General features: G+C 42.3%; 1 protein-coding gene across 2 annotated transcripts in view; it reads right to left on the bottom strand.

Annotated features, from left to right (window-relative positions):
• Positions 1-27529, bottom strand: part of KATNAL2 (katanin catalytic subunit A1 like 2) — a 100777-nt gene that overhangs the window by 16372 nt on the left and 56876 nt on the right. Inside the window, exons 6-14 of one of the 2 annotated variants that reach the window (XM_069568291.1) lie at positions 27426-27524; positions 25178-25276; positions 24882-24959; positions 20599-20697; positions 18044-18169; positions 17190-17253; positions 16875-16993; positions 6438-6529; positions 3731-3841 (exon numbers count right to left, since the gene is read on the bottom strand). In XM_069568291.1, the coding sequence (XP_069424392.1) occupies positions 3731-3841; positions 6438-6529; positions 16875-16993; positions 17190-17253; positions 18044-18169; positions 20599-20697; positions 24882-24959; positions 25178-25276; positions 27426-27524 (887 nt within the window). The remainder of the gene's footprint in view (positions 1-3730; positions 3842-6437; positions 6530-16874; positions 16994-17189; positions 17254-18043; positions 18170-20598; positions 20698-24881; positions 24960-25177; positions 25277-27425; positions 27525-27529) is intronic. The other variant, XM_069568292.1, reaches the window with a different exon arrangement.

Here is a 27529-nt window from a genome sequence, read left to right as displayed (position 1 = left end):
CTATTGCCTGGAAAATCCCATGGACAGAGGAGCCTGGTAGGCTACAGTCTATGGGGTCGCAAAGAGTCGGACACGACTGAGCGACTTCACTTCACTTCACTTCAGACATTTTTTAAGTCTGTACTTCTATTAGACAGAACTATTGCCAAAAAAATGGTCATAGTGTCTTCTGAAAGACTTGGGGCTTAGGAAATGGGATAGCCATGGAAAGTTTAGCAAGGGCATGAAAAGATAGAGAGGAACAAAAAAATTCAGAGATGGAAGGAGGGAGGGAAGACGGACTAGTGGCCAAATAATGGAGAAAATATCTACAAATCATATATCTGATACACGACAAAACAAATCTTATAACTCAATAACATAAAAATGGACAAAGGATTTGAAAACACATCTCACCAAAGAAGATACGCAATTGGCCAGTAAGTACATGAAAAGATGCTCACTATAAATATCATCCGTCACCATGGAAAAGCAAAGCAAAGAGAGGAGACAGCACTTCTCATCCACTAGGATGACCACAACCAAAATGACAAAAAATAACAAGTGTTGGCGAGGATGCGGTGAAACTGGAAGCTTGGTGCATGGCTAGTAGGAGTGTAAAATGGTGCAGCCACTTCTGAAAACAGACTGGCCGTTCCTCAAGGAAACACGCGCGTGTGTACTCAGCCACTCAGTCGTGTCAGGCTCTTTGCCACCCCATGGACAGCAGCCCACCAGGCTCCTCTGTTCATGGGAGTCTCCAGGCAAGAATACTGGAGTGGGTCGCCATGCCCTCCTCCAGGGGATCGTCTCATCCCAGGGATCGAACCTAGGTTTCTCTCACTGCATGCGGATTCTTTACCAGGTGAGCTACCTGGGAAGCCCAATTAAACATAGAGTTACCATAATAATTCCACTCATATTAATAGGTACAAAAGTAGGCAAATCTATAGAAACAGAAAATAGATTAGGTGGTTGCTTAGTGCTGGGAGTGGGAGATGGGGATGATTGCTAATGGGTATAGGGTTTCTTTTGGGGTAAAGAAAAATGTTCTAAAATTGATTGCAGTGATGGTTGTACAACCATATAAATATAAATATAGCTAAAACCATTGAGCTGTATACATTAAATGGGTAAAGTATATGGTATGTGAGTTATATATCAATAAAACTTAAAAAAAAAACAAATGATGTTATACCAAACAAGGCATGAGATCAGAGAGAGACAGGGAGACAGGACTCATCAGTTACCTGGAGGTTGCTGGCACAACACATGACTCTAAATATCAAAGAGAAAGAATTCCTCATTTTGGGGATGAACTCTATTTTACGGTTACCAAATAACCCTTTTGGATTGGGGAAAGTTCTATCGCAGAGAATAATTCCAGCTGTCAATCAGAAGGCATGACAGAATCACACTTCTAGTGAAATAAGTGACTCAGGCAAAGATATCAATGGATGCTTCAAACATTGATGGGAACTACACAGTGGAGGACCCTGGCTGACACACCTGAACCCACGGATCAGCCCTGGTATAACCAAAGGTGGGACGACCGGGCATTATATATGGCTGCATATGATGATATGCGATATACTCAGCATCACCTATGAAGCATGTTCACCCCAGAATTCCATTGGCCCTGAATCAAATCTAATCAATCTAACCTTTAGTCTAGAGTAATTTTAAGGGCAAGGAGAACTAGCTAAACAGTACCACGGGGATACAATGAGCCACATCCAGGAAGTTTAGGCTCTGCAGGACAATCTCTCTAGTAATCAAGTCAATAGCAAGGGGTGGGGGAAGAAAGAGTCTGTTCTAGATTAAAAGATACTTAAGAGAACAGCCAATTACAAAATGCAAATTTTGTTTGGTTACCAGTTCAGTAAACCAACTGTATGAAGATATTTTTGGAATAGTATGGGAAATCTGAATATAAACTGGATATTAGATGATATTGAGCAATTATTGTTAATTTTGTTGGGGTTGATAATGACATTGTGATAATGTAAGAAAATGTCCTTATTTTTTTAAGATGTATGCTGAAGTATACATATGTGAGCAATAACATGAGAATCTGGGATATAGTTTAAGATATTGCAGCAAAACAAGAGAGGAGGTAGAAATAGATTAAAATCAATTGGGCCAGATGCTAGTTACTGAAACTGGAAAATGCTGAGTTCTTTGTACTCTCATCTTTAGTGTTTGTCAAGAATTTTTGATCATAAAAAGTTTTTTAAACCCAGCAACGTTCAAGTGGGTAGGACAGTTCCCAGGTATGCTGTAGGGTTGCAAGCTGTGATGTCAAGGAATTCAAGCTTAAAAACGTATGTATTTGCCATTTGACATGATGGACTTTCACTCTTTTCATGATGAGAGGTAATTCTTTCAGAAAAGCCCTTCTGAGCTTCTTTATTTGTGATTGCTTGCCAGCTTTTTGGTTTTCTTCTCTGAACCATTTTATTTGAGTTTATCAAAGACTGGTCGCCCAAGGGAAACTGTGGCAGCACCATCACCTCCCAGTGAAGTCCTAGGTTTCGCTGGGAATGAAGGCTCTCCACTCCGCCCCGGCAGGCACAGCCCTTTCCAGAGCCATGCACGAAGCTGTCCAGTTTTCACCCACCCTCCTCAGCTGGCTCTCACATAAGGACATAAGTAAAGAGATTATGATCAACCCTGTTTCAAACAAGTGAAGGAATGGAGATTCTCTCTCTGAAGGATTCTCCATGCCTAAATGATGGCTGTCTGATTTCAACTTCAACATTGTGTATAAAAACCTTTCTCCTCACAATGTAAAATGCTGATCACCTTAGCACATCAGAAAAGTCATGAATTTGAGAAGTGGCGAAGTTGGGTTGAAATTATTTAGTTAAAATAACAGACTCCACATGAACGTCCTTATCTCTCTCCAGTGACTTCTTTGGGAGCCTAGATGATCAGCGTGCACAAACAGAAGCATTGCATCTTTGAACAGAGAAACAGAAATGGATGAGGTATGGGAAGGGGGAGGGTGTGGCTAGCTCAAGCTCCATTGCAAATTGGCTGTTGAAGTTAGGTGGATTGACCTTGGCCTCCTCTGCAAATGGCAAGAGCAGCCTTTCCTATCTGTCTGCTGTCTCACCTGTAGCTCAAAACAAACAATGTGAACATATTCTTGAGAACTATAAAGGGATTATAATAATTTTTAAAAATATTCTCTCCAAGTCGACATTATGTTTCTCTAGTCATCTCGAAAAACATCTCTTATTTCCCAATTCTACTTCTAGAATTGTTATATCACTCTGGGATACAGTTTGAATAACAGACTCTCTGAGTAGATTATAGTTTCAATTAGAGATTATTTAGCTTCATATTTACTGCACAATATTAAAGATTTTCCTGGTAACTCAAAAAAAGTTTAAATTTAACACTGTTAAAATCCAAACATATTATTTCTGGAATATTCTTGAGTCTGGGAGACTTTAGTATTTTATGGTTCTCTGCCAAAGCCCTGCTTAAACACCGTAAATATTTGGCTCAGAATGTCCATTTTAAATAGTCAGTGGTAGCCCTGACCTATGTTCCTTCGGTTCAGGCAAACTCTTTCACAATCCAAGTAGCAAGGATTGAGAATTTGGTCTAGGAAAGCCTTCAGCTTAACCTTCCAGGGCTGGAACCAAACAAGGAGACTTTGCCTGAAGCAATCAATATGATATCCGCACCTGCACAGTGGCTCCTGAAAATGCATTCAGAATGTACTCTCTGGATCTCTTACCACGGCAGGTTGGAGGCTGCTAAGACAAACACGAGATCCTCGGAACGAGCCAGCCCGTCCATCTGCACCAAAAGCTCCGTCTTCATCCTCAGGCTGCCTTCATGCTCTCCCCTAGAGAAAGGCGAGGAGGTGAGATGCTCCCCAGAGGCAGAGTCTTTGCTTCCGAGACCACAGTGAGGCTCACAGTAAGGACGCGGTGATTGCAGGCTGAGTTCCCCTTGGACAAGTAACCCCTGCCCTGCCACGTTCTCAGGTGCTGCTCACCCCAAGGCTGGAGCAAATGAGCAATTGGAACTCTTTTCAAATAGTACCAGGAAGGAAGTAAATGAATACAATGATGATACCGAAAAGAAAACCAAAGGTTGGCAATGAACCGGAAAATAACCGAGGGGGAGACCGTGGCACTAGTAGACTTAAAAAGGCAGCCCAGCTGTACTGACCTGCAGAATCATCCACCCTTTAAAAAAAAAAAAGGCTTCATTGAAAATCGTTTTCATTTATACAGCGGGCATGAGAGTATTTTACACACATTATTGTTTAGTGTAATCTATGGATATAAACTGTCCAAGAAGAGAGATGAGCTACAACACAATCTGTTTCCTTCTCTTCTAATGAGAGAGGAGAGAATGGCGGGGAAACTAGGCTTTCCATGCACAGCATGGAAAACGGGTTAGAGGCCGTTTTCTGTGCAAATTCACCCTCCAGTTTCCCCGCCATCCCCACTGCCTGAGGCCATCCTCAGGACCCGAGAGGACCTGCACAATCGAAAAGGGGCTAAGCCTGGCCGCCTCCAGCAAGCGCTCATATAGATCAAGTTAAAGGACAATAAAAGGCCGTTCTAGCACAACACACACTCAGGGTCTCATCTCTGCACATACATGCTGGCAGCCCAAATTAGGCTTCTGGGATTTTTTTAGGAACTGTGCCCCTTTCTACCTCAGAGAAAAGCCAGTCTCACAGTAGAGTTATATATTTATCTAGTATTAACACATAATTACTAGTCTTTTAACATAATATGACCCCCAAAGTCTTCAGAGCACCTGCCCTTGTTCCCTGATCCTTTTGTTAGGTAGGTAGAACACGGAAAAGGAGTCCAAAATGGCGGTGGCTCCAAGACGAGGAAGGGAAAAGCCCGTGAAAATGGAACAAAAGAAGGCCCGAGGACTGGAGTGAGGACCTCAGGTAAAACAAACACTCCTGGCTGGCCCAATTTACATAGGACAGGCCCAGGGAGAGATAAACATATAAATAGAGGGGCCAAAGCCAGCTCTCTCTCTCCTGCGCGCTGGGGCGCTCTTCTCCTCGTCTTTGGACTGACGTGCCCTCACGCCTCGAAGATGGATTTTCCTGCTATCTTCTAAATAAAATAGAGCTGTAACACTGAGCTGTAACACTGATTTGTCTAAGAGCTATAACACGGTCCATTCGAGACCTGAGAGCTATAACACGGTCTATCCAAGACCTGAGAGCTGTGACGCGCCGAGGGGGCTTTAATGTCCGTCACTCCAAATCTTTGTTGTGACAAGACAAAGAACCGAGGAACATACACTCCCGTGACACTTTGAAGCCTCCAGTTTTAGTGTTTAACTTCCAGAGGAGGAAACTGACATGCTTAAGGCTAATAGAGGAGGAGCTTCCAAAGCAGCTCAGTCACAGCTGTGGGGAACCCTGGGGATGGAGGCCGACAGACTGCACGCAAGGGTGAAGGCAGGCCGCCTGCATGGGGCCGTGGGGACGAGTGACACTCGGCACTCCGGTGGGCTCCCTGCCAGGCCCCGCCGCAGCTGCCTCTCCCATCAGGCCCTCTCTGGAGTCCAGGGCTGACTAGCACCCTTTAAGCCATAGAAATAGTCGCAGTCCTGAGCATCCTGGGTATGTCTTGATGGCTATTTTCTCTCTGCTGGGAAAATGGTTCTTCATAAGTAAAATTTCATAAATTAAATTCTAGTTATACTTCCAACAAGATAATTATTTGCTTTTTATTACTATCAATTTTGTCTTGATGACAGACCCTTGGAGGCCATCAATAAATGCAGCTGTGTTGAGATTTCCCTGAGACCTGTTTTTTCAAGCCAGGGATATCAAGGTTAGTAAAACGTTTCAAAGAAAAACAACTCTTAAAACACCACTCACACACACATACACACACACAGAGGGAGAGCCTCATTACAGTCTGAGATGTGGGCTTTCTGGCTGGGGACCCTAGTGGACACTTAATCTTTAGAGATAACGTGTGTGACATGTTCACAATCGGTCAGGCTGAGCCGCAGTCTGGTGTCACAGAGAAGCGGTGACTTCCCCGGCCTCACACACCTTCTCAAGGGCCTCCTCTCCAGACTCGGCCCTGGGGAGCCCCGCTCCCCACAGGCAGCCCCTCTGGCTCCAGCAGAGGAGCTTACAGGCAGCTATTTTGAGCTAGCATAACGGTTATGGCGGCCTGGGATCAGGGGCTGGGTGATCTTTGGGCCTGAAAACCACTCTGTGGGGAAGGGGGGAAGGGAGGAGGACATTTCCTCCGGTTATAAAAACTACTTAAATCAGCTATTCAGTTAACAGGATCTAATTTAAAGACCTTTCCGTGTGTCTGCAGAAAATTTGTGGGCTTATTAATAGGCTCATTCTGCTGGTAAATGTCGATGGGCTTCCGACCATCAAACACACTTACAGGAGGGGAAAAGTGAGGACCAAAAAAAACCCGGTCTGTTACCCAGGAGCCATGCCTCTTTGGCTCATCACTGACTCCAGCTCGTCCAGGAAGATGGTGGAGGGGGCGTGATAGCGGGCAAGTTCAAATAACACCTGGGTGGGAGAAAACCAACATGTTCAAATCCATATACTTAAAGTTCTCAGATGGCCCCAGAGATTAAAAGATTAGGATGGCTGTAATATTAAGCATCTATGCTGCACTTTATCTCACAACAACTTTATAATCATTAGTTATTTCTCCCTAGCACTACCCCATGGGGTTGGATGGTCCAATTATTTCCATCTATCACCTGATAAAATGAGAACCAGAGAGAATAAGTGGTGAGCTCAAGGTTACTAATCATAAGTGGCAGAGCTTAAGACAAAACTCAGTTCCTGAACTTCCAGTCAGTTAGTTAACCCTTGAGATCCCCTGCCAATGACGTGTTCCATATGGACACAAAAGCTGTAGAAGATGTAAAATCATTTAACAATTTTTTTTGCTTAACACTTAGGGACAATAAGAAGGTAATTCTCAGAAGAAAGAACTGCAGAAAAAGAATAGAGATCCAGTTGTGAGTAACAAGGCTGAAGAATTCTGCCCTTTTCTGCTCCCCAAATTACTCCCCAGGACCCCCCACACTGCTGTTTGGTAGGCTCAGGTACTTCAAGGCAATTCCCGATTGAATAAAATGCTCAATTCCAGAGTAAAATATTATAGACTAAACAGGAACAGGAAAGCAACCAGCAAAAGAACAGACATATAAAAACAAACTCAAGAGCTCTAGAGGGAGATGTGGTGGTGAGGAAAAGAGTATAAGAAGCTACACCTTTTTCCAAAAAGCCCTGAAACTGATCACTTGAGCACCATATACAGTTTTTCCCTGGTTGATCAGAGAAAGCATTAGAGATTTAGAAAAGAACAGATGTTCTTAAATAGGCATAGGGGATTTATTCTCCACGTCACTTAGCACTAGCAAAGCATCACAGAGTACAGAAGAGGGGAAGGGCTCAGAAAAGGCCAGATTGTGGTTTTCGTAGTAGTAGCCAGTTATCTTTTACAGGCCTCGCTGTCACTGAATGGGAACAGCCTCATCTTCACCATTGCTGTGCGTGTGGTCCCTGGCTGTTCATGTGCGTGCGTGCTAAGTTGCTTCAGTTGTGTCCAACTCTTTGCAACCCTATGGACCATAGCCTGCCAGGCTCCTCTGTCCATGAGATTCTCCAGGCAAGAATACTGGAGTGGGTCCCCATACCCTTCTCCAGGGGATCTTCCCAACCCAGGGACTGAACCCACGTCTCTTATGTCTCCTTCACGGACAGATGGGTTCTTTACCACTAAGCGCCCCTTCCAAGCTCATATGCACTAGTGTTTTCCTTTCACAGAATCCTATTTTATGTGGCCAGGACAACTCGCTCAGTCCAAGGAGCTTACAAGAACAGTGTCAATGCTGGAACACTCATCACAAAAGATCTTTAGACAGACAACAGATACCAGCTCATTAGAGGCAGGAAATCTCTTCCTGTCACGAACAGAAAGGTTCAAATAGACCTGATAATAAGGATGATTACAGCAGCAGCAGTCTACCCGGATGAAAAATGGCATACTCGGACTCTTTTGGAACCATACACATTTTAAAGACTCCCCAAATTGCAGAGAGGCCATCGGGTTCAATAAGACCAAACATCCCGGTGGAAGGAGAACCACATTTGAAGCCCACCTCTCCATGTGGACCACTACTTTCCCATGGCCAGAGAACATATGGAATCCTGGGTAAGCACTCAGGAAGCATTAGTCTAAAATTTTTCAAAAGTACTTGGAGGAAGTTAAATCATGCAATGGGGGGGGGGGGCGCATGGCCATGAAATGTTGAAAGACGTAACCACCAACAGGTGTGTGCATTTGCTAAAGAGACCACTCAACTACTCAATAGCATCAACTCCTAAGAGGCATAAACATTAGGAGGGAAGGGAGAAACAAAAGGGTTCCCTATAAATAACTCCTTAATTGGAGTAGAAAGAGATGCAAATGGTAGGAAAGCATCTCTGCTTTAGGAGAAGGTCGTGAAGGGCTTTCTTTATCTGAAAGCTTCACAATAAGAATCTTGAGAGCATGACCAAGATTTTCCAGGTGTGGCTCTTTCCAGGAGCTCAGAAAATAGAGTAATTTCAGAAAGCACAGAAGATAGGTTCCTTCCAGGTTTCGTGATTGTGTGTGCACCTAGTTGTTTGGTCATGTCTGACTTTTCTTGACCCTATGGACTATAGCCCGCCAGACTCCTCTGTCCAAGGAATTTTCCAGGCAAGAATACTGGAATGTGTAGCCATTTCCTTCTCCAGGATCTTCACCCAGGGATCGAACCAGGGTCTCTTGCATTTCCTGCACTACAAGCTGACTCTGTTTTCCTTTTGAATTATTTTTAATATCAAAAACAAAAATGTATTTCACAGAAAGAAATATGAATATCTTCTAAACCTATAAAACGATGTTCAAATTCATTCAGAATGAAAGAAATGCAAATCTGAGCACTGAAATATTACTTTCACTATCAGACTGGCAAAGATTTTTAAATTGGGGTGCTACATGGTGTTGGCTGTGGAAACCAACACACACACATTGACGGGAGTGTAAGCTGGTGCAACCCTGTTGGCAGGGAATTTGTCAACCAGTGGTTTTCCTTCCTTCTGATCAGTGACTCTACTTCAAAGAAACTGTCCTACGCTATACTATATGCAGACAGGAGCTTGGAGAGCTTTCTTCATAATAGCAAGAGACTGGGAACAATGGAAATGTCCATTGAGAAAAGGCTGGTTAAACACATTTTGCCTTTAACCATGCAATGAAATGGCATGCAGACATATAAAAACCATGTTAGGGCTGTCTATAAAACGGTAGAGCAACATCCAAGTTACATTGTTAAGTGTGAAAGAAAATCACAAGGTACAGAAGAGTATATGTACTATGTTCCTACTTGTATTTTAAAAGGAAGGGAAAATCGAGATATGGTTGTTGAGGTTAATGTGAATACAAATAAATGCTCTGGAAAGCTGTACCAGCAACTGTTCTGGTTTCCTCTGGAAAGATAGCTCAGGGGTCTTTTTACTATTAATATTGTTTTAAAGACAACTTTTAAAATATTTTGGTAAAACAAAGGGGAGAAATTGGGGGTGGAATTGTTTCCTCATTCTCAGAAGTCTTCCTGAAGCAGAGGAAAATTGGAGTTATATAAAATGCTCCCAGAGAATGGAGCATTCTAGTTAAATGACTTTTCTGGCTGTTCAACATTGAACAAGAAAATCCATATTCATAAACATCTGAATTTTTTCTTCTGCTTAGGTGAGTCCTGTCCAAGGAATCTGATGGAATCTTTTCTCTGAACACCTTACAGTGTTTTTTGCTCACTGATTCGAAGCTGATTCTGAGGGGACCTTGTAAGTTTTGCTGTTCCTCAGCCCATAGAAATGGAATGTTAGAAAGAAGTCTTCAGGCTGATAAGAATTATAGTTAGTTGGATTTAAGCTAATTGAAATATAGCTAACTAGAATCAAATGAAACCCATAAATTTAGGAGGATTAAGTTTAAATCCCATCTGGCACTGAGTTAGACTCAAGATGAAGAACAATGAAACAGAAGATGTCAGCATAGATTTCCAAAAATTACAATCTGATACGGGTGATAAAAATTTATAAAAATATACACTTTTGAAGTAACTTGAGGACAATCACAAAGTAATAAATAGGTTATTTTAGGTATTTTAGGTAAATCAATCTTTTAAAAATATTTTATGATCACTTTCAAATAAGCCATAATATTTTGAAGATGAGCCTCTCCAAGGAAATGTAACTTAAGTGCAATATTTTAAAGGATTTTTTTTCAGAAAATATATTTACATTCACTTTGTATTGATTACTTACCAGTCACCCGACAGAGTGCAATAGTTTAACAGGATTTCTGAGCAGGACCCACCTTATATTGAGGCATAAATTAAAACAAGTATTTTCTTAAGGTGACTGGAAGGTATAATAAAATTTTATAATATAAAATATACCATATACTACGGTAACTGGGATTGATTCCTTAATTTCTTTCTGATTGGTCATTGTTAGTATATAGGAATGCAAGTGATTTCTGTATATTGATTCTGTATCCTGCAACTTTACTAAATTCACTGATTAGTTCTAGTAATTTTCTGATAGTATTTTTAGGGTTTTTATATATAGTATCATGTAATCGGCAAGTAGTGAGAGTTTTACTTCTTCCTTTAGACTCTGGATTTCTTTTATTTCTTTCTCTTCTCTGATTGCTGTAACTGGGCTTCCAAAGCTATGTTGAATAATAGTGGTGAGAAATGGACATTCTGACGTCAGAGGGAATGTCTTCAGTTACTCACCACTGAGAATGTTTGCTGTGCGTTTATTGTATATGGCCTTTATTATGTTAAGGTAGGTTCCTTCTATGCCCATTTTTTTGAAGAGTTTTTTACCATAAATGGGTGCTGAATTTTGTCAAAAGCTTTTTATGCATCTATTGAGATTATCATGGGGTTTCTATTTTTCAATTTGTTAATATGGTGTATCACATTAATTGATTTGTGTATATTGAAGTATCCTTGCATCCCTGGGATAAATCCAAGATCATGGTGTATGATCTTTTTAATGTGTTGTTAAATTCTGCATGCTAGAATTTTGTTGAAGATTTTTGCATCTGTATTCATCATTGATATTGGCCTATAACTTTCTTTTTTCATGATATCTTTGCCTGGTTTTGGTATCAGGGTGATTGTGGCCTCGTAGAATGAGTCTGTGAGTGCCCCTTCCTCTACAATTTTTGGGAAGACTTTCAGAAGGGCAGGGATTAGCTCTTCTCTAAATGATTGATAGAACTCCCCTGTGAAAACATCTGGTCCTAAGTTTTTGTTTTTCGGGAGATTTCGATCATGGTTTCAACTTCAGTGTTTGTAATCAGCTTGTTCAGACTTTGTATTTCTTTCTGCTTCAGTCTTGGGAGCTTGAACTTTCCTAAGAATCTGTCCATTTCCTCTAAATTGTCCATTTTATTAGCATACAGTTGATCACAATATTCTCTTACAATCCTTTGTATTTCTATGTTGTCTGTTGTAACCTCACCTTTTTTGTTGATTTGATTTTTCTCCACCTTTTTCTTGATGAGTGTGGCTAATGGTTTGTCAATGCTGTTTATCTTCTCAAAGAACCAGTTTTTAGTTTTATTAATCTTTACTATTGTTTCTTTCTCTTTTTTTCATTTATTTCTGCTCTGACTGTTATGATTTCTTCCCTTCTTCTGAATTTGGGATTTTTTGGTTCTTCTTTTTCTAGCTGCTTTAGATGTAGAGTTAGATTATCTATTCAATGTTTTTCTTGTTTTCTGAGGTAGGGTTGTACTGCTATAAACTTCCCTTCTGCTGCTGCTGCTAAGTCGCTTCAGTGGTGTCCGACTCAGTGGGACCCCAGAGACGGCAGCCCGACCAGGCTCCCTCGTCCCTGGGATTCTCCAGGCAAGGACACTGGAGTGGGTTGCCATTTCCTTCTCCATAAACTTCCCTAGAACTGCTCTTTTTGCATCCCATAGGTTTTGGGTCATCGTGTTTTTGTTGTCATAAACGAAGCAAGAATATAAAACGGGAAAAAGATAGTCTCTTTAATAAGCTGTGCTGGAAGAACTGGATAACTATGTGCAAAATAATTAAATTACAATACTTCCTAACACCATCATTTCAGTTCAGTTCAGTCACTCAGTCATGTCTGACTCTTTGTGACCCCATGAACCATAGCACACCAGGCCTCCCTGTCTATCACCAACTCCCGGACTTTACCCAACCTCATGTCCCTTGACTTGGTGAGGCCAACCATCTTATCTTCTGTCGTCCCCTTCTCCTCCTGCCCCCAATCCCTGCCAGCATCAGGGATGAGTCAGCTCTTCTGCGACTCTGCGAAGAGTCAGCTCTTCGCATCAGGTGGCCAAAATATTGGAGTTTCAGCTTCAACATCAGTCCTTCCAATGACCAGCTAGGACTGATCTCCTTTAGGATGGACTGGTTGTTTGAAAGCATCAATTCTTCGGCACTCAGCTTTCTTCACAGTCCAACTCTCACATCCATACATGACCACTGGAAAAACCATAGCCTTGACTATTTTGTTGACAAAGTAATGTCTCTGCTTTTTAATATGCTGTCTAGATTGGTCATAACTTTCCTTCCAAGGAGTAAGCGTCTTTTAATTTCATGGCTGCAATCACCATCTGCAGTGATTTTGGAGCCCCAAAAATAAAGTCTGACACTGTTTCCACTGTTTCCCCATCTATTTCCCATGAAGTGATGGGACCAGATGCCATGATCTTCGTTTTCTGAATGTTGAGCTTTAAGCCAACATTTTCACTCTCCTCTTTCACTTTCATCAAGAGGCTCTTTAGTTCTTTTTCGCTTTCTGTCCTAAGGGTGGTGTTATCTGCATATCGGAGGTTATTGATATTTCTCCTGGCAATCTTGATTCCAGCTTCTGCTTCTTCCAGCCCAGCATTTCTCATGATGTACTCTGCATGTAAGTTAAATAAGCAGACTGACAACATACAGCCTTGACATACTCCTTTTCCTATTTGGAACCAGTCTGTTGTTCCACGTCCAATTCTAACTGTTGCTTCCTGACCTGCATACAGGTTTCTCAAGAGGCAGGTCAGGTGGTCTGGTATTCACATCTCTTTCAGAATTTTCCACAGTTTATTGTGATCCACACAGTCAAAGGCTTTGGCATAGTCAATAAAGCAGAAATAGATATTTTTCTTGAACGCTCCTGCTTTTTTGATGATCCAGCAAATGTTGGCAATTTGATCTCTGGTTCCTCTGCCTTTTCTAAAACCAGCTTGAACATCTAGAAGTTCACAGTTCATGTACTGTTGAAGCATAGCTTGAAGAAGTTTGAGCATTACTTTACTAGCATGGGAGATGAGTGCAATTGTGCGGTAGTTTGAGCACTCTTTGGCATTGCCTTTCTTTGGGATTGGAATGAAAACTGATCTTTTCCAGTCCTGTGGCCACTGCTGAGTTCTCCAAATTTGCTGACATATTGAGTGCAACACTTTCACAGCACCACCTTTTAGGATCAGAAATAGCTCAAGTGGAATTCCATCACCTCCACTAGCTTTGTTAGTAATGATGCTTCCTAAGGCCCACTTGACTTCCCATTCCAGGATGTCTGGCTCTAGATAAGTGATCATACCATCGTGATTATCTCTGTCGTGAAGATCTTTTTTGTTCAGTTCTTCTGTGTATTCTTGCCACTTCTTCTTAATATCTTCACCTTCTGTTAGGTCCATACCATTTCTTTCCTTTACTGAGCCCATCTTTGCATGAAATGTTCCCTTGGTATCTCTAATTTTCTTGAAGAGATCTCTAGTCTTTCCCATTCTATTGTTTTCCTCTATTTCTTTGCATTGATCGCTGAGGAAGACTTTCTTATCTCTCCTTGCTATTCTTTGGAACTCTGCATTCAAATGGGTATATCTTTCCTTTTCTCCTTTGCTTTTCACTTCTCTTCTTTTCACAGCTATTTGTCAGGCCTCCTCAGAGAGCCATTTTGCTTTTTTGCATTTCTTTTCCTTGGGGATGGTCTTAATCCCTGTCTCCTGTACAATGTCACAAACCTCCGTCCATAGTTCATCAGCCACTCTGTCTATCAGATCTATTCCCTAACACCATACACAAAGATAAACTTGAAATATATTAAAGACCAAAATGTAAGACCAGAAACTATAAAACTCTTAGATGAAAACATAAGCAGAACACTGTATGACATAAATAATAGCAAGATCATTTGTGACCCACCTCCTAGCATGGAATAAAAATAAGAATTTATAAATAAATGGGACATAATTTAACTTGAAAGCTTTTACACAGCAAAAGAAACTATGAACAAGGTGAAAACACAACCCTCAGAATGGGAGAAAATAACAGCAAATTAAACAACTGACAGAGAATTAATTTCCAAAATATACAAGCAACTCATACAACTCAATACCAGAAAAACAAACAACCCAATCAAAAAGTGGGCAAAAGACCTAAACAGATATTTCTCCAAAGAAGACATACGGATGGTAATAAACATATAAAAAGATGCTCAACATCACTCACGATTAGAGAAATGCAAATCACAACTACAATGAGATATCACTTCACCCCAGACAGAATGGCCAGATCAAAAAATCCACAAACAACAAGTGCTGGAGAGGGTGTGGAGAAAAGGGCACCCTCCTCCACTGCTGGTGAGAATGTAAACTGATACAGCCACTATGGAAGACAGTATGGAGATTCCTTTAAAAACTAGGAATAAAGACACCATGTGACCCAGCAATACCACTCCTAGGCATTACCCTGAGGAAATCAAAACTGAAAGAGACACATATACCCCAATGTTAATTGCAGCACTACTTACAGTAGCCAAGACTTGGAAGCAACCTAGATGTCCATTGATAGATGAACGGATAAAGAAGCCGTGGTACATGTATAATTACTCAGCCATAAAAAGGAACACATTTGAGTCGGTTCTAATGAGGTGGATGAACCTAGAGCCTATTAAACAGTGAAGTAAGTCAGAAAGAGAAAAAAATATCCTGTATTAACGCATATATATGTCATCTAGAAGGATGGTACTGATGAATCTGTTCATAGAACAGCAATGCAGATGCAGACACAGAGAAAAGACTCAGGGACAAGGGTGGGGGAGAAGAGAGTAAGATAAATGGGGGAGAGGGTGAGATAAATGGAGAGAGTAGGATGGATGCATATACACTAACATATGTAAATAGACAGCCAATGAGAATTTGCTGTATGACTCAGGGAACTCAAACTGGGGCTCTGTAATAACCTAGAGGGGTGGGAATGGGCGGGAGGTGGGATGGAGATGCAAGAGGGAGGAGACATACGTACACCTGTGGCTTCCCTGATAGCTCAGTTGGTAAAGAATTTGCCTGCAGCGCAGGAGACCCCAATTTGATTCCTGGGTTGCAGCCATGAAATTAACAGACGCTTACTCCTTGGAAGAAAAGTTATGACCAACCTAGATAGCATATTCAAAAGCAGAGATATTATTTTGCCGACTAAGGTCCGTCTAGTCAAGGCTATGGTTTTTCCTGTGGTCATGTATGGATGTGAGAGTTGGACTGTGAAGAAGGCTGAGCACTGAAGAATTGATGCTTTTGAACTGTGGTGTTGGAAAAGACCCTTGAGAGTCCTTTGAACTGCAAGGAGATCCAACCAGTCCATTCTGAAGGAGATCAACCCTGGAATTTCTTTGGAAGGAATGATGCTAAAGCTGAAACTCCAGTACTTTGGCCACCTCATGCAAAGAGTTGACTCATTGGAAAAGACTCTGATGCTGGGAGGGATTGGGAGCAGGAGGGGAAGGGGACGACTGAGGATGAGATAGCTGGATGGCATCACGGACTCGATGGAAGTGAGTCTGAGTGAACTCCGGGAGATGGTGATGGACAGGGAGGCCTGGCATGCTGCAATTCATGGGGTCACAAAGAGTCAGACACGACTGAGTGACTGAACTGAACTGAAGATCTACTGGAGAAGGGATAGGCTACCCACTCTAGTATTCTTGGGCTTCCCTTGTGGCTCAGCTGTAAAGAATCTGCCTGCAATGTGGGAGACGTGGGTTCGATTCCTGGATTGGGAAGATCCCCTGGGGAAGGGAAAGGCTACCCACTCCAGTATTCTGGCTGGAGAATTCCATGGACAGAGGAGCCTGTTGGGCTACAGTCCATGGGGTCGCAAAGAGTTGGACACAACTGAGCAACTTTCACTTTCATGGTTAATTCATGTGGATTTATGACAGAAATCAAAGCAATACTGTAAACCAATCATCAATCAGTTAAAAATGAATAAATATTTTTTAAAATATATACCATATACTCTTAGAAATGGTATATTATAAAGATAAAAACAATTTCCTAAGGGAATAAAAAAAAAATCCCTCCAACCTATAGTGCTGTGGAGTAAAGTTGGCTGGAGCAACTGAAAGAGTAAGTTTTAAGTTTCTTGATTCTTCCTTAGAGTATCTAGTATAAGGACAAGCATACCACAGTAGCCTCTCAGTAAATCTTAACTGAATATACTGAACATGCTTAATAATAAATGTTTCTTGAATAAAAGAAAAATAGGCCACTACAGAGACAATTTTTTTCATGGTTCTGTTTCTATGTCATGTGAATCGAAAAGGGGCTATTGGCCAAATTCCCAAAGAAGGGAGATCATGTTTGCTGATAGGGGCACCACTAACAGCTACATAGTAGTCAATCCACCTCCCGGGCTTTTGGTCATTAAGATCCAGGATAAATTTGAACATTTAAATCACTTAAGAACAAACAAGACCACTGTCATCATTCTGTACCACTGTCTTCTGCCAGAATTCATTCTAAAGAAACAAAATCAAGAAACCCTACCCGAACAAGCTTTTCTGAGTCCCCTCTCCATTTGCTGACAATGGTAGATGCAGAAATATTAAAGAAGGTGGTTTTGCATTCCGTAGCCACAGCTTTGGCCAGTAAAGTCTTTCCTGTACCTGGAGACACATGTGGGTAAAACATGAGCGACCCTCGAACTCCATCCCTCTGCTGACAGACACAAGACAGTCACACAAGCAACACAGGAGGGGGGCACACAGCACGCGATGCCTCAGTCCCGAAGGGAAGACAGATGCACACTCATCCCCTGCATACTCGCTTCACACCAAGATCACAGCAGAAAGATCCCTTTACCTGGAGGTCCGTAAAGTAGCAGTCCTTTCCAGGGGGAAAGAATTCCTGTAAACAGCTGTGGGTACTGTGGGAGCAAGGAACAATGATGAGATTTGGTACCTGCAGGGCAGCCTGCACACCCTCAGCTCAGGCAAGCTAGGGGAGCTAGGGTGAAACACAGGCAACTCTGGGCCAGCCCCTCCTTTTTTAAGACTAGCTGTCTCTCTCTGTATACACCACCTCCCCCAACACACACACACAAGTATCTAATTTATCCCAATTTGACTTTCACTCTGGATAGGATGCATGGCCGATTTTTTTTGCTTTTTAAAAGAGCAGTTATTTTAAGGAGAAGAAAGGCACATATAGGTACTATCCCCTCCATTGCAGTAGTCACCGCTCACATGCAAATAACAATTTCCCCTAGAGTTCGAGCAGTCTTTCGAATGTTGTGAAGCAGGTACGCTCTTTAAGATGCCAACTTTTTAAAACCAATATAGAAAGGTGTATGTGAGTAAAGTTCAACGTTATGGTGAAGCCTGATTTGGAAGTTGAGACTATGCAATGCATAATACATAATGAGACACCGACTCCAAACAGGACATGCATGGACTTCAGTGAATCTCTCCTGTTAGTTCAAATTCAAACCATCTGGAGTTGGTAAAGGACAAGAGAGAAGGAAAAGGAACAGTAAAATTATAACTAGCTATTAGCTTCTTGCCAATGCTAATCCAAAATCTTGACATCGTATGGAACTTCAAATACCACGGCGACAACACATCCAGAGAGTCTTAATGAGATGCTCTAGCCTTTTGCACAAGAAGACTTGAACAATGGAGCCACTCAGAGGAAGCAGGGAATACCTTTCTACTTACCCTGACCACCACTGTGGTTCCTCCCCTACGTGTCTGAACACAGGAAGGAAGAAAGGAAAGACAGTCCAAACTGACTGATTTTGTCTCATTCGAATAGAAGCATCCAAAAATCAGGGGCTGCAAGGGCTCAGAGGTAAGAATAAATAGGTTATTCAAGAAAGTAAATTTGTAATCCTGACTGCAGGAGATCACCAAAACTGGCCACTAATTATTTGCAGCTCCTCACATCAAGAGGCAGAGGATATTTCTCCACCACTTGGATCTGGACTTGACCTCATGAATTTGGCCAGTGGGGCCTTAGCACATGGAAGAGACTTGAAAATATAAGGGCGTGGGAAAGGCTCAGCGATTGGGCCCTTTCTTGCTTCTGTCTGGGAACTCACTGCCACCACGTGAACAAGACTGGGCTCTCCTGCTGGAGGATGAGAGGCAAAGAGAGGTCTCAGGGGCCCTGGTGACCCCAGCTTTCCCAGCCTTTCTATCTTCTCCAGCCAGACTGGCTGATACCCCAGACATGTGAGTGAGCCCAACCAACATCACGCAGAAAAGCATAAGCTGGCCCTGCCAAGCCCAGCCCCAAATGCCCACCCACAGAACTGCTGCAAACAAGGAAATGATTGTGGTTCTAAGGCACTAAGTGTTGGGGTGGTCTGTTATACAGCAAAAGCCATGTGGTACACTGACCTCATCACCACTGTTATAAACCAAACATGTAGTCTTGCTTTCTATTTTTCTTCCTGTTTAGTATCAAACCAGTCAATCCTAAAAGAAATCAACCCTGAATATCCATTAGAAGGATTGATGCAGAAGCTGAAACTTCAATATTTTGGCCACCTGATGCGAAGCACCAACTCATTGGAAAAGACCCTGATGCTGGGAAAGATTGAGGGCAAGAGGAGAATGAGGAGGCAGAAGATGGGATGGTTGGATGGCATCATCGACTCAATGGACATGAGTTTGAGCAAACTCAGGGAGATAGTGTAGGATAGGGAAGCCTGGCGTGCTACAGTCTATGGGGTCGCAAAGTCAGACATGACTTAGTGATCGAACAACACTGACCTCACCGCCACTGGTATAAACCAAACATGGAGTCTTGTTTTTTTATTTTTCTTCCTGTTTAGTGAGCCACTCCGCACAAAGATTTGTCAGCAGTAAGTAATGAGAACAACTCAATGGCTCTACTACCTGGTGCTCTGGAAGGGGCTGTCTAGTCTTTACAACCAGCCAAAAGCAAAGCCCTCAATGATGGGAGTACTGGGGGCGAGGCGGGGGGAATCCATGCAAACACAGTCAGATGCTCTCTCCTATGGCAGGTATTTTTACTATAATAAGTATATTTAGGGAGGCAGGCTAATAGTAACTGACTAATCATATATACTACGGAGTCTTAGATCTTAAATTACCTCTTAGAGGAGACACCTGCCTTCAACCAATACGTAACATGATTTCAAATGGCCTAGAATGGACAGAGCCTTGGTGCTCCCGTGTTGACAAAATATTGTGACATAGACAAAAAGTGAATGTATGACCAGTAAACACATGAAAAGATGCTCAACATCACTAATTATTAGGGACATGCAAATCAACAGTATAATGAGGTATTGCCTCACACCAGGCAGAATGGCCATCATCAAAAAAATCTACAAACAATAAATGCTGGAGAAGATGGGGAGAAAAGAGAACCCTCCATTGTTGGTGGGAATGTAAAATGAGAATGGATATAGCCTTATGGAGAACAGTATGGGGACTCCTTAAAAAACTAGGAATAAATCTACCATATGGCCCAGCAACCCCACAGCTGGGTATGTACCACACGAAAACCATAATAAAAAAAGACACATGTACTCCAGTGTTCACAGCAGCACCATTTACAATAGCCAGGACATGGAAGCAGCCCAGATGTCCATCGACACATGAATGGATAAAGAAGATGTGGTATATACCTACAATGGAATATTACTTAGTCGTAAAGAAGAATGAATTTGAGTCAGTTCTAGTGAGGTATATGAGCTTAGAGCTTGTTATACAGAGTGAAGTAAGTCAGAAAGAGAAACACAAAATATAAGATATTAATGCATGTATATGGAATCGAAAAAATGGTACTGAAGAATCTATCTGTAGGGAAGGAATGGAGATGCGGACGTAGAGAATGGGCTTGTCGACACAGTGGGGGAGGGAGAGTGGAACAAAAGGAGAAAGTAGCGTGAGCGTATATACACCGTCAGCTGTAAGAAGGACAGCCGGTGAGAAGCTGCCGTGTAGCACAGGGAGCCGTCTGGTGCTCTGTGATGACCTGGAGGGATGGGATGGGGGGAAGAGGGGAAACTGGTGGGGGGAGGGGATGTATGTATAATTATGGCTGATTCACATTGTTGTACGGCAGAAATCAATACAACATTGTAAAAAATTTTTTAATATACTTGAATTTTTAAAAAAGAAAATAAAAAGTCAACTTATGAACAGAAAATCACCCTGTCTTTCTCCTCCTGATAGGTGAGCTTGCCCCAGGGATAATGAACAGAAATCAGGCCTCCCAAGAGGCCTCCCATCCTTACCCTTGTAGGATACACAACAGCTTCTTTGACTAACTGCTTGGCTGCATCAAGTCCAATAATGTCATTCCACTTTATGTTTGGATTATGGAGATAAATGTCCTGCAATGCACATTTGATCATTCTGTTAAAACTAATGTTCTCCTTCACAGCTGTAATAAACACAGGAGCAGAATACTTGACTTGCAATAGGACATAAAGTGCTTGTGATAAAAACAGCTTTTCGTATTAGATACATATGTATATACATATTGTAATTTGACATCAGTTCAACAAAGGGATGCCATGAAAATATTTAGTGATTTTCCCTGAAGAAGATATTCATAATATAATACTGTACTTTTAGGGTTAAAAAAAAAAATCTCCTAGGGACTTCTCTGGTGGTCCAAGATTCTGGGCTCCCAAAGCAGGGGGCCCAGGTTCAATCCCTGCTCAGGGAACTAGAGCCCACACACCACAACGAAGACCTGGTGTAGCCAAATTAAACATATATGTATGTATGTATATGTGTGTGTGCTATGTTGCTTCATTTGTGTCTGACTCTTTGTGACCATATGGATTATAGCCCACCAAGCTGCTCTGTCCATGGGATTTCCTGGGCAAGAATACTGGAGTGGGCTGCCATTTACTTGTGTATATATATATACACACACATATATGTATATATATGTATACACATGTGTATATATATGCATACATTATATATGTGTGTGTGTATATATGTATATACATGTGTATATATATACATTTTAAAAGGCTTTGTATACAGACTTATACATACATGGGCTTCCCAGGTGGCTTGAGTAGTCAAGTTCCCACCTGCCACCAAAGGAGACATAAGAGATGCAGGTCCGATCCCTGGGTCGGGAAGCTCCCCTGGGGGAGGGCATGGCAGCCCACTCCAGGATTCTTGCCTGGAGGATCCCATGGACAGAGGAGTCTGACAGAACACAGTCCATAGGGTCACAAAGAGTTGACTTAGCATGCATGCATGCACATGTACATATATATGTATATAAAATATGTATATATACAAATATTAGCTATATATACAAAATATATATGCATACACACACACACATATATATATATGAAAGGGAAAGTGTTAGTCACTCAGTCGTGTCCAACTCTTTGCAACCCCATGGACTGTAGCCTGCCAGGCTCCTCTGTTCATGGAATTCTCCAGGCAAGAATATTGGAGTGGGTTGCCATTTCCTTCTCCAACTACATACACACATACAAAATAAGGGGCTTCCCAGGTGGCTCAGCGAAGAATCCAACCGCCAATGCAGGAGATGTGGGTTCAATTCCTGAGTTCGATCCCTGAGGTCAGGAAGATCCCCTGGAGAAGGAAATAGCAACCCACTCCAGTATTCTTGCCTGGAAAATCCCATGGACAGAAGAGCCTGGCGGGCTACAGTCCATAGAGTTGCAAAAGAGGACATGACTTAGTGACTAAACAACAACAATAATACAACATAAAATTTACCAAAAAGAAAAAATCTCCAAACAATGGACTATACCTGTCTTCAAGTCAATAACAAACCATGCTGATTTACGACTGTAATCAAAGAAGGTACAGAACATGCCTACAAATTACGTTAGCTTTTATCCGAAACATAGTTCCTAGCTGGTGCCTGGACTCTCTCCTGCTCCTTGATCTCAACAACACTTTCTAATTTGCTACATAAAAGAGATAATGCTCCTCTGAAACCAATTTCTCTTTTTCCCTAGTGATTGCTCCCTACTTCCATCAGGAGCAATTGCTTCTACAAAATCCAAGGAAGCCAACAACCAAGTGAAAGTACAGTTTTCCCCTCACAGAGTAGAGCCCCATAGCAACCACGGAGGACCCATAGCAACCACGGAGGATAATCAATTAAGGTAGCTTTTACTGATAACTAATTTGCAGTCTCCAAACTTCAATTTCACAAGATGCTCAGAACAGTCACTCAGGGGCTTTTCTCAGTGGAGCTGTTTTGGGCAAACTTGTCTAGAGTGTTATAGCAAAAAAACAAACAAACAAACCCATCTTCCTTCCACAGTCATTCTGAGTGACTACAGAACAATCTGGAAACTAATTTTATATTTATTTAATTTTTAAAAAAGTGATACATGCACATGATTGAAAAAACATAAAACCAGGGACTTTCTTGGTGGTCTAGTGGTTAAGAATCACCTGCTCAATGCAGGGGACATGGGCTTGATCCCTGGTCTGGGACTGAGATCCCACGTACCAAGGGGCAACTAAGCCCAAGTACCAGCTAAGCCCCCAAGTGTTGCAACTACTGAGCCCTCACACTGAATCAAAAGATCCCTCATGATGCAGTGAAGATCCTGTGTACTGCAACTGAGACCTGGTGCATCCTAATAAACCTATGTAATACGTAAAAACATATGTTTTAAATGCTGGTGAGATGCTGTGCCCCCATTCAGTGCCCCATCCGCCCAGGTCCCTCCACAAGGGGTGACAACGTTTCTTAGAGAAACTCTTTACGCAGGTGATTTTGATACTGTGTGATTGCAGGATCCATTCCTGGGTGAGATGACAAAGGTCTCGGTCTTCCCAAATCCTGGGAGAACCACCCCGTCTTGAAAGGACCAGCCACTCACTCTTATTATCACACTTTCTTAGGAAAAGCTTTGCACACAATGGGCATTCATTGGAGTTCAAGGCGTCCATCGGTAACAGCAGAATCTCTTGTCCTCATCAAGCATTGACACTGAATTCCACATGGTGGTGTTTATAATTTCCCAGTAGGAAGTTCCTCCTTATCTCAATCAAAAGTTATCAGAACTCAGTAGAACTGCCTCAGCGGGAGGTGAGCTCCCCATCCCTGTCGGCTTTCAAGCAGAGTCCATATGACTGCCTCTCACAGTTCTGTAGAAAGGATTCCAGGTAGAATCATTCCAGGCCACTTCTACTCCACAACTTTATCATCACTAGTCACTGTATCCATTTGCAAAGACAGTAACAAGACTTGATTTGGGGGTATAACAATATTTTTCTCTGCTCTCTTATGCATCCTAATTACCGTAGCCTGGCTCAACCCCTCATCCTCTCACTGATAATAACTTCTGAGCTGGTCTTATCTCCATTTCTTTGATGGCCTTCCACACTGTCATTAGAACAAGCTGTCTAAAAGCACATTTGATTATCCCATTCTCCTGATGGATGCCTTTCAGAGATTCTCCGTCTAATATAGACTGAGCCCAGCCTCGGGTACTGTTCACAGCGCCCTAACACGCAGGAACCCCAGCCTCGCTCTCCAGTCCCTTCTCCCACCATTTCTAATGGTGTTTCAGTTGGTTCCCCAGAAACACTGCATAAGTGCTACAACTCACTTGTCTGTACCTTGCTCAGAATGCCTCCCCTCCGCCCTCTTCTGCCCTCTCTCACAGGCTATTTCCTGTGTCTCTTCTTCCCTAAGAAGATATAGATCCTTCCCAGCTCCCATTCACCTTTGTGTTTCCAGCTGCTAGCACATGCCTGACACATCAGAGGTGTGTAGGGGACACACCTCTGGGCTAAATGGAGACCTGGGGACCTTAACGACCTCAGAGCAGCTGTGCAATTTTTGCATCATTTTAAACATCCAGGAAGGAGCCTGCCTAGGTTTCAGTCTTTCATTAAATATGAGATCACTGGAGATTAGAAAAATCTCCTATAATTCAGGAATCTATTCTGTTACCAAGGAACTTGCCCCAAGTCACAGAGTGAAAAAGAGGAGGATCTAGAAATCAAATCCAGGTCACCTATTCCCAAGCTTGTGTGTCATCAGCCACTAGATTTCACTGCCTTTAGGTCCTGGGGGACCAAGCTTGAAAAAAATCAGTCGTGTAGATGGTAAGATCTTTCCCACTAATCTGTTTCTTCATGAAAATTTCCAATTATAAAACCAGACTCCTGACATCTCTATTTCTAGGCTTAGACTGTTTAAACAAAATACAGACGTCCTCTCTCCTTCTCTTAGAGGCTTTCTTTCCTTAAATCTTGGCTTAGCTCTAAAACCTTTCACCTGTCCCTTCCTTTCTAAGTCCTTTTCTCTTTGGGTTTTCTTGGCCTCTATAGTGAGATGGTGGGCTTTTTGTATTGTAATTTTATGATTCTATAATTTATTCATCATGCATTATTGTGCCTCTAAACAATATGAGTGCCTTCGCAAGTGGGGGCACTTTATAAATAAATGATCATATTTATTGTTATTAATAAAAGAAGCAGCCCGCAATGCTCCTGGAGCCCCAGTCTGCCTCCGTAAATTTGTGAATTGAATATCAGATCTTACCCGGCTCACCACGGCTGCCAATTCTCGCATCTCACTGTTCATGCCAATAAATGCACTCAGAGGTTTCAAGAGTCGTTCCTGATGATGAGAGTAGAAAGCCTCACGTTACAAAATTGCTTCATCACTTAGGAAGGAAAACAGAGCACAGAGCTCCATGGCACAAATGGTGGCAGATCGCTGTGCCCTTTAACACAGGGATCTGGATCTCAAGGCTCCTCTGGACTCAAAATTGTATTCCAGAATTTCATCTGGATTTTGACAGTGTGCAAGATGAATGTCCCATCCCAGCCACTTACTGAGGGGTCTGGGTTACAGTCGAAGCTGTTCAAGCCAAGTTCACTGGTTGCTCCTTTGATGGCATCTGTGAGCAGCCCTCGGAAGTCAATGATTGGGCCCTGAAAGGGAATAACAGTTATTGCAGTGGCCATTAAAACAGGAGGGGAGACTATCCTTAGTAGCTCAGCTTCATTAAATCAAGACACATTTATGTACCATGGTCTGCAGTGCAAACTTAAAGTAAAGCTTTAAGAGGAAACTATGCTAATAATGAATAAGATGATTTCCTCAGGTTGGGGCACTCCAGGAAAAAAAGAAAAAACACGTTATAAATAAATTTTTCACAATGAAGTTGGCTTGAATAAAATTCCCGAGCATTTTTCAGTTCCTGATGCACCATGTTTTCTACGTGTCCAATTCCCCTGTATCATCTTTCTTTTAAAATATTCCACACATGGGAAGAACTCATTGGCACAAGAATCATGATAGTTCCTATCTACTGACTATACTGTACCTTCACCACTCAGGAGACTGCCTGGCACAAATCAGGTGTGTGAGGTACCTGCTGTGGATTACTGCCAATTCTTACAACACTTCTGCTAGTCAGGAGTGGCAGCCTAGTTTCACAGATGTGGAGGTAAGCCTAGAGAAGTGAAATGATCTACCCAGGGTCTCACAGCTAACAAGGAACTTAAGACCAGGATTCAAACCCAGATATCTATCTTCCATACCCAGACTCCTTCTGATGCCACTGTCCCCCCTAGAGGGGGAAGGAAAAAGCAAGAATACATGTCAAAATTAAATAACAGTAACAGTAGCCACCACTTACTAAGTGTTTATCGTGTGCTCTCTGTTCATTATGACATTGGAGATGCACACTATGATTATTTCCATTTCACAGATGAGAGAAATGAGGCTTGGAGAGATCTAAAAACTTGCCCAAGAATCACAGTCAGGAAGGTGAGACGTGGGATTTGAACCTAGGCAGGCTGACTTCAAAGCTGGTGCCTTGAGAACAATACACCTAGTAAATTTGCAAAGGGACTTGGGTATCTCGAGCTTTGGAGGCTCTGAGATTGGGCACCTCTGAGATGGCAATGAAGCGCCCGTTTTTGGGGATGGGCCCCTGACTATAAGCCCTTCTTCAGCTCATGAAATGCTAGGCAGAAACTGTCCATAGCTTAACCTGAGGGCATTTCTGCTGCAAACAGAATTTATAGCCAGATTCTTTCAAAGGTTAAGTGTTGGATTAAATAGCCCCTTCCTTGACCTGATTAGAAATATCCATTCATATCAATGTGAGATGTTCATAAGAGCAATTAATGCTGCAACACTGCTGGGCACAAAAGTGACTGGACAATGTGATGAAGGTAGTAACGGTGAGCAGGGAAGTACTTTTTTATGGGCAGCGCTGATTGGAATGTGTCGCCTCCAGCAATCACCCATATAATTGGGGCCCTAAAAGGAGCCAATTCCCCTTGATTTCCAGGGAGATGCTCCCCATTTCCCTCCAGACACACACACCCAGAGTTTAGTTTGCCTGAGAAGCGCTGACTAGAGGTGAGTCAGCAGTCCCATAGGATCGAAGAAAGAAAGGTAACTCTGAACAGAATTCAGTCCTCAAAGTTACAGTCAAGAGAAACACACTGGTGTCAATGCTGCTTTTAAAAAGTGACACGTTTTTACCTGCCTTTAGCCTACAGCTACCCAAATTGGGTCTTTTCTGTTTGAGAGACTCTTACGCACGAATCAGGACATGAAGTTCATTAGGAAAGCAGTAGAAATAGCTATCGAGGACAAGATCAACCTTATATCAACTGAGGTTCACATGAAATTACATTCAAATCTGGAGTCATATCTCTCAGGAGAAAGGGACACTGCTAGTCAACTCCCACTGACAGGGCAGAAAGGAATGAATGTGAGGCCACAACTCCTTAAATAATGTGGGAGAGTTTATCACTGTAATCACAGGATTTTTAAGCTGAAAGGAACCAAGCCATTTCTTCCAAACTCCGCAGTTTACAAATGGGAAACTGAGCCCCTTGGAGATGGAGCCACTCATTCAAATCCACCCATCCAGAAGGGAGACCCGGTCCAGGACCTCAGGGTTTCATCCTCAGCCCATCTATTCCCAGTTCACCCTATAGCCAACCTTTGATCATCACATATTACCTTACCTGTTTGACAAATGTAACAATCAAAATTTTTCATTTTCAGAAAGAAAAAGGAAATTCCCCATTCAGTGTTCGGTTCATGAGACCCACTTACTTTCTTTGGATGGACGTTTTCTTCTCCTCTGCCTTTGTTGATTCCAGATATACTTAAGCCGAAATCAGCACTCTCCTTGTGAGTGTGATTGACAACCTCCTGGA

This window comes from Ovis canadensis, chromosome 23 (assembly GCF_042477335.2).
Source record: "Ovis canadensis isolate MfBH-ARS-UI-01 breed Bighorn chromosome 23, ARS-UI_OviCan_v2, whole genome shotgun sequence".
NCBI lineage: Eukaryota > Metazoa > Chordata > Mammalia > Artiodactyla > Bovidae > Ovis > Ovis canadensis.
The sequence above is the reverse complement of the archived record's forward strand: the minus strand, read 5'-3'. Positions and strand labels throughout refer to the sequence as shown.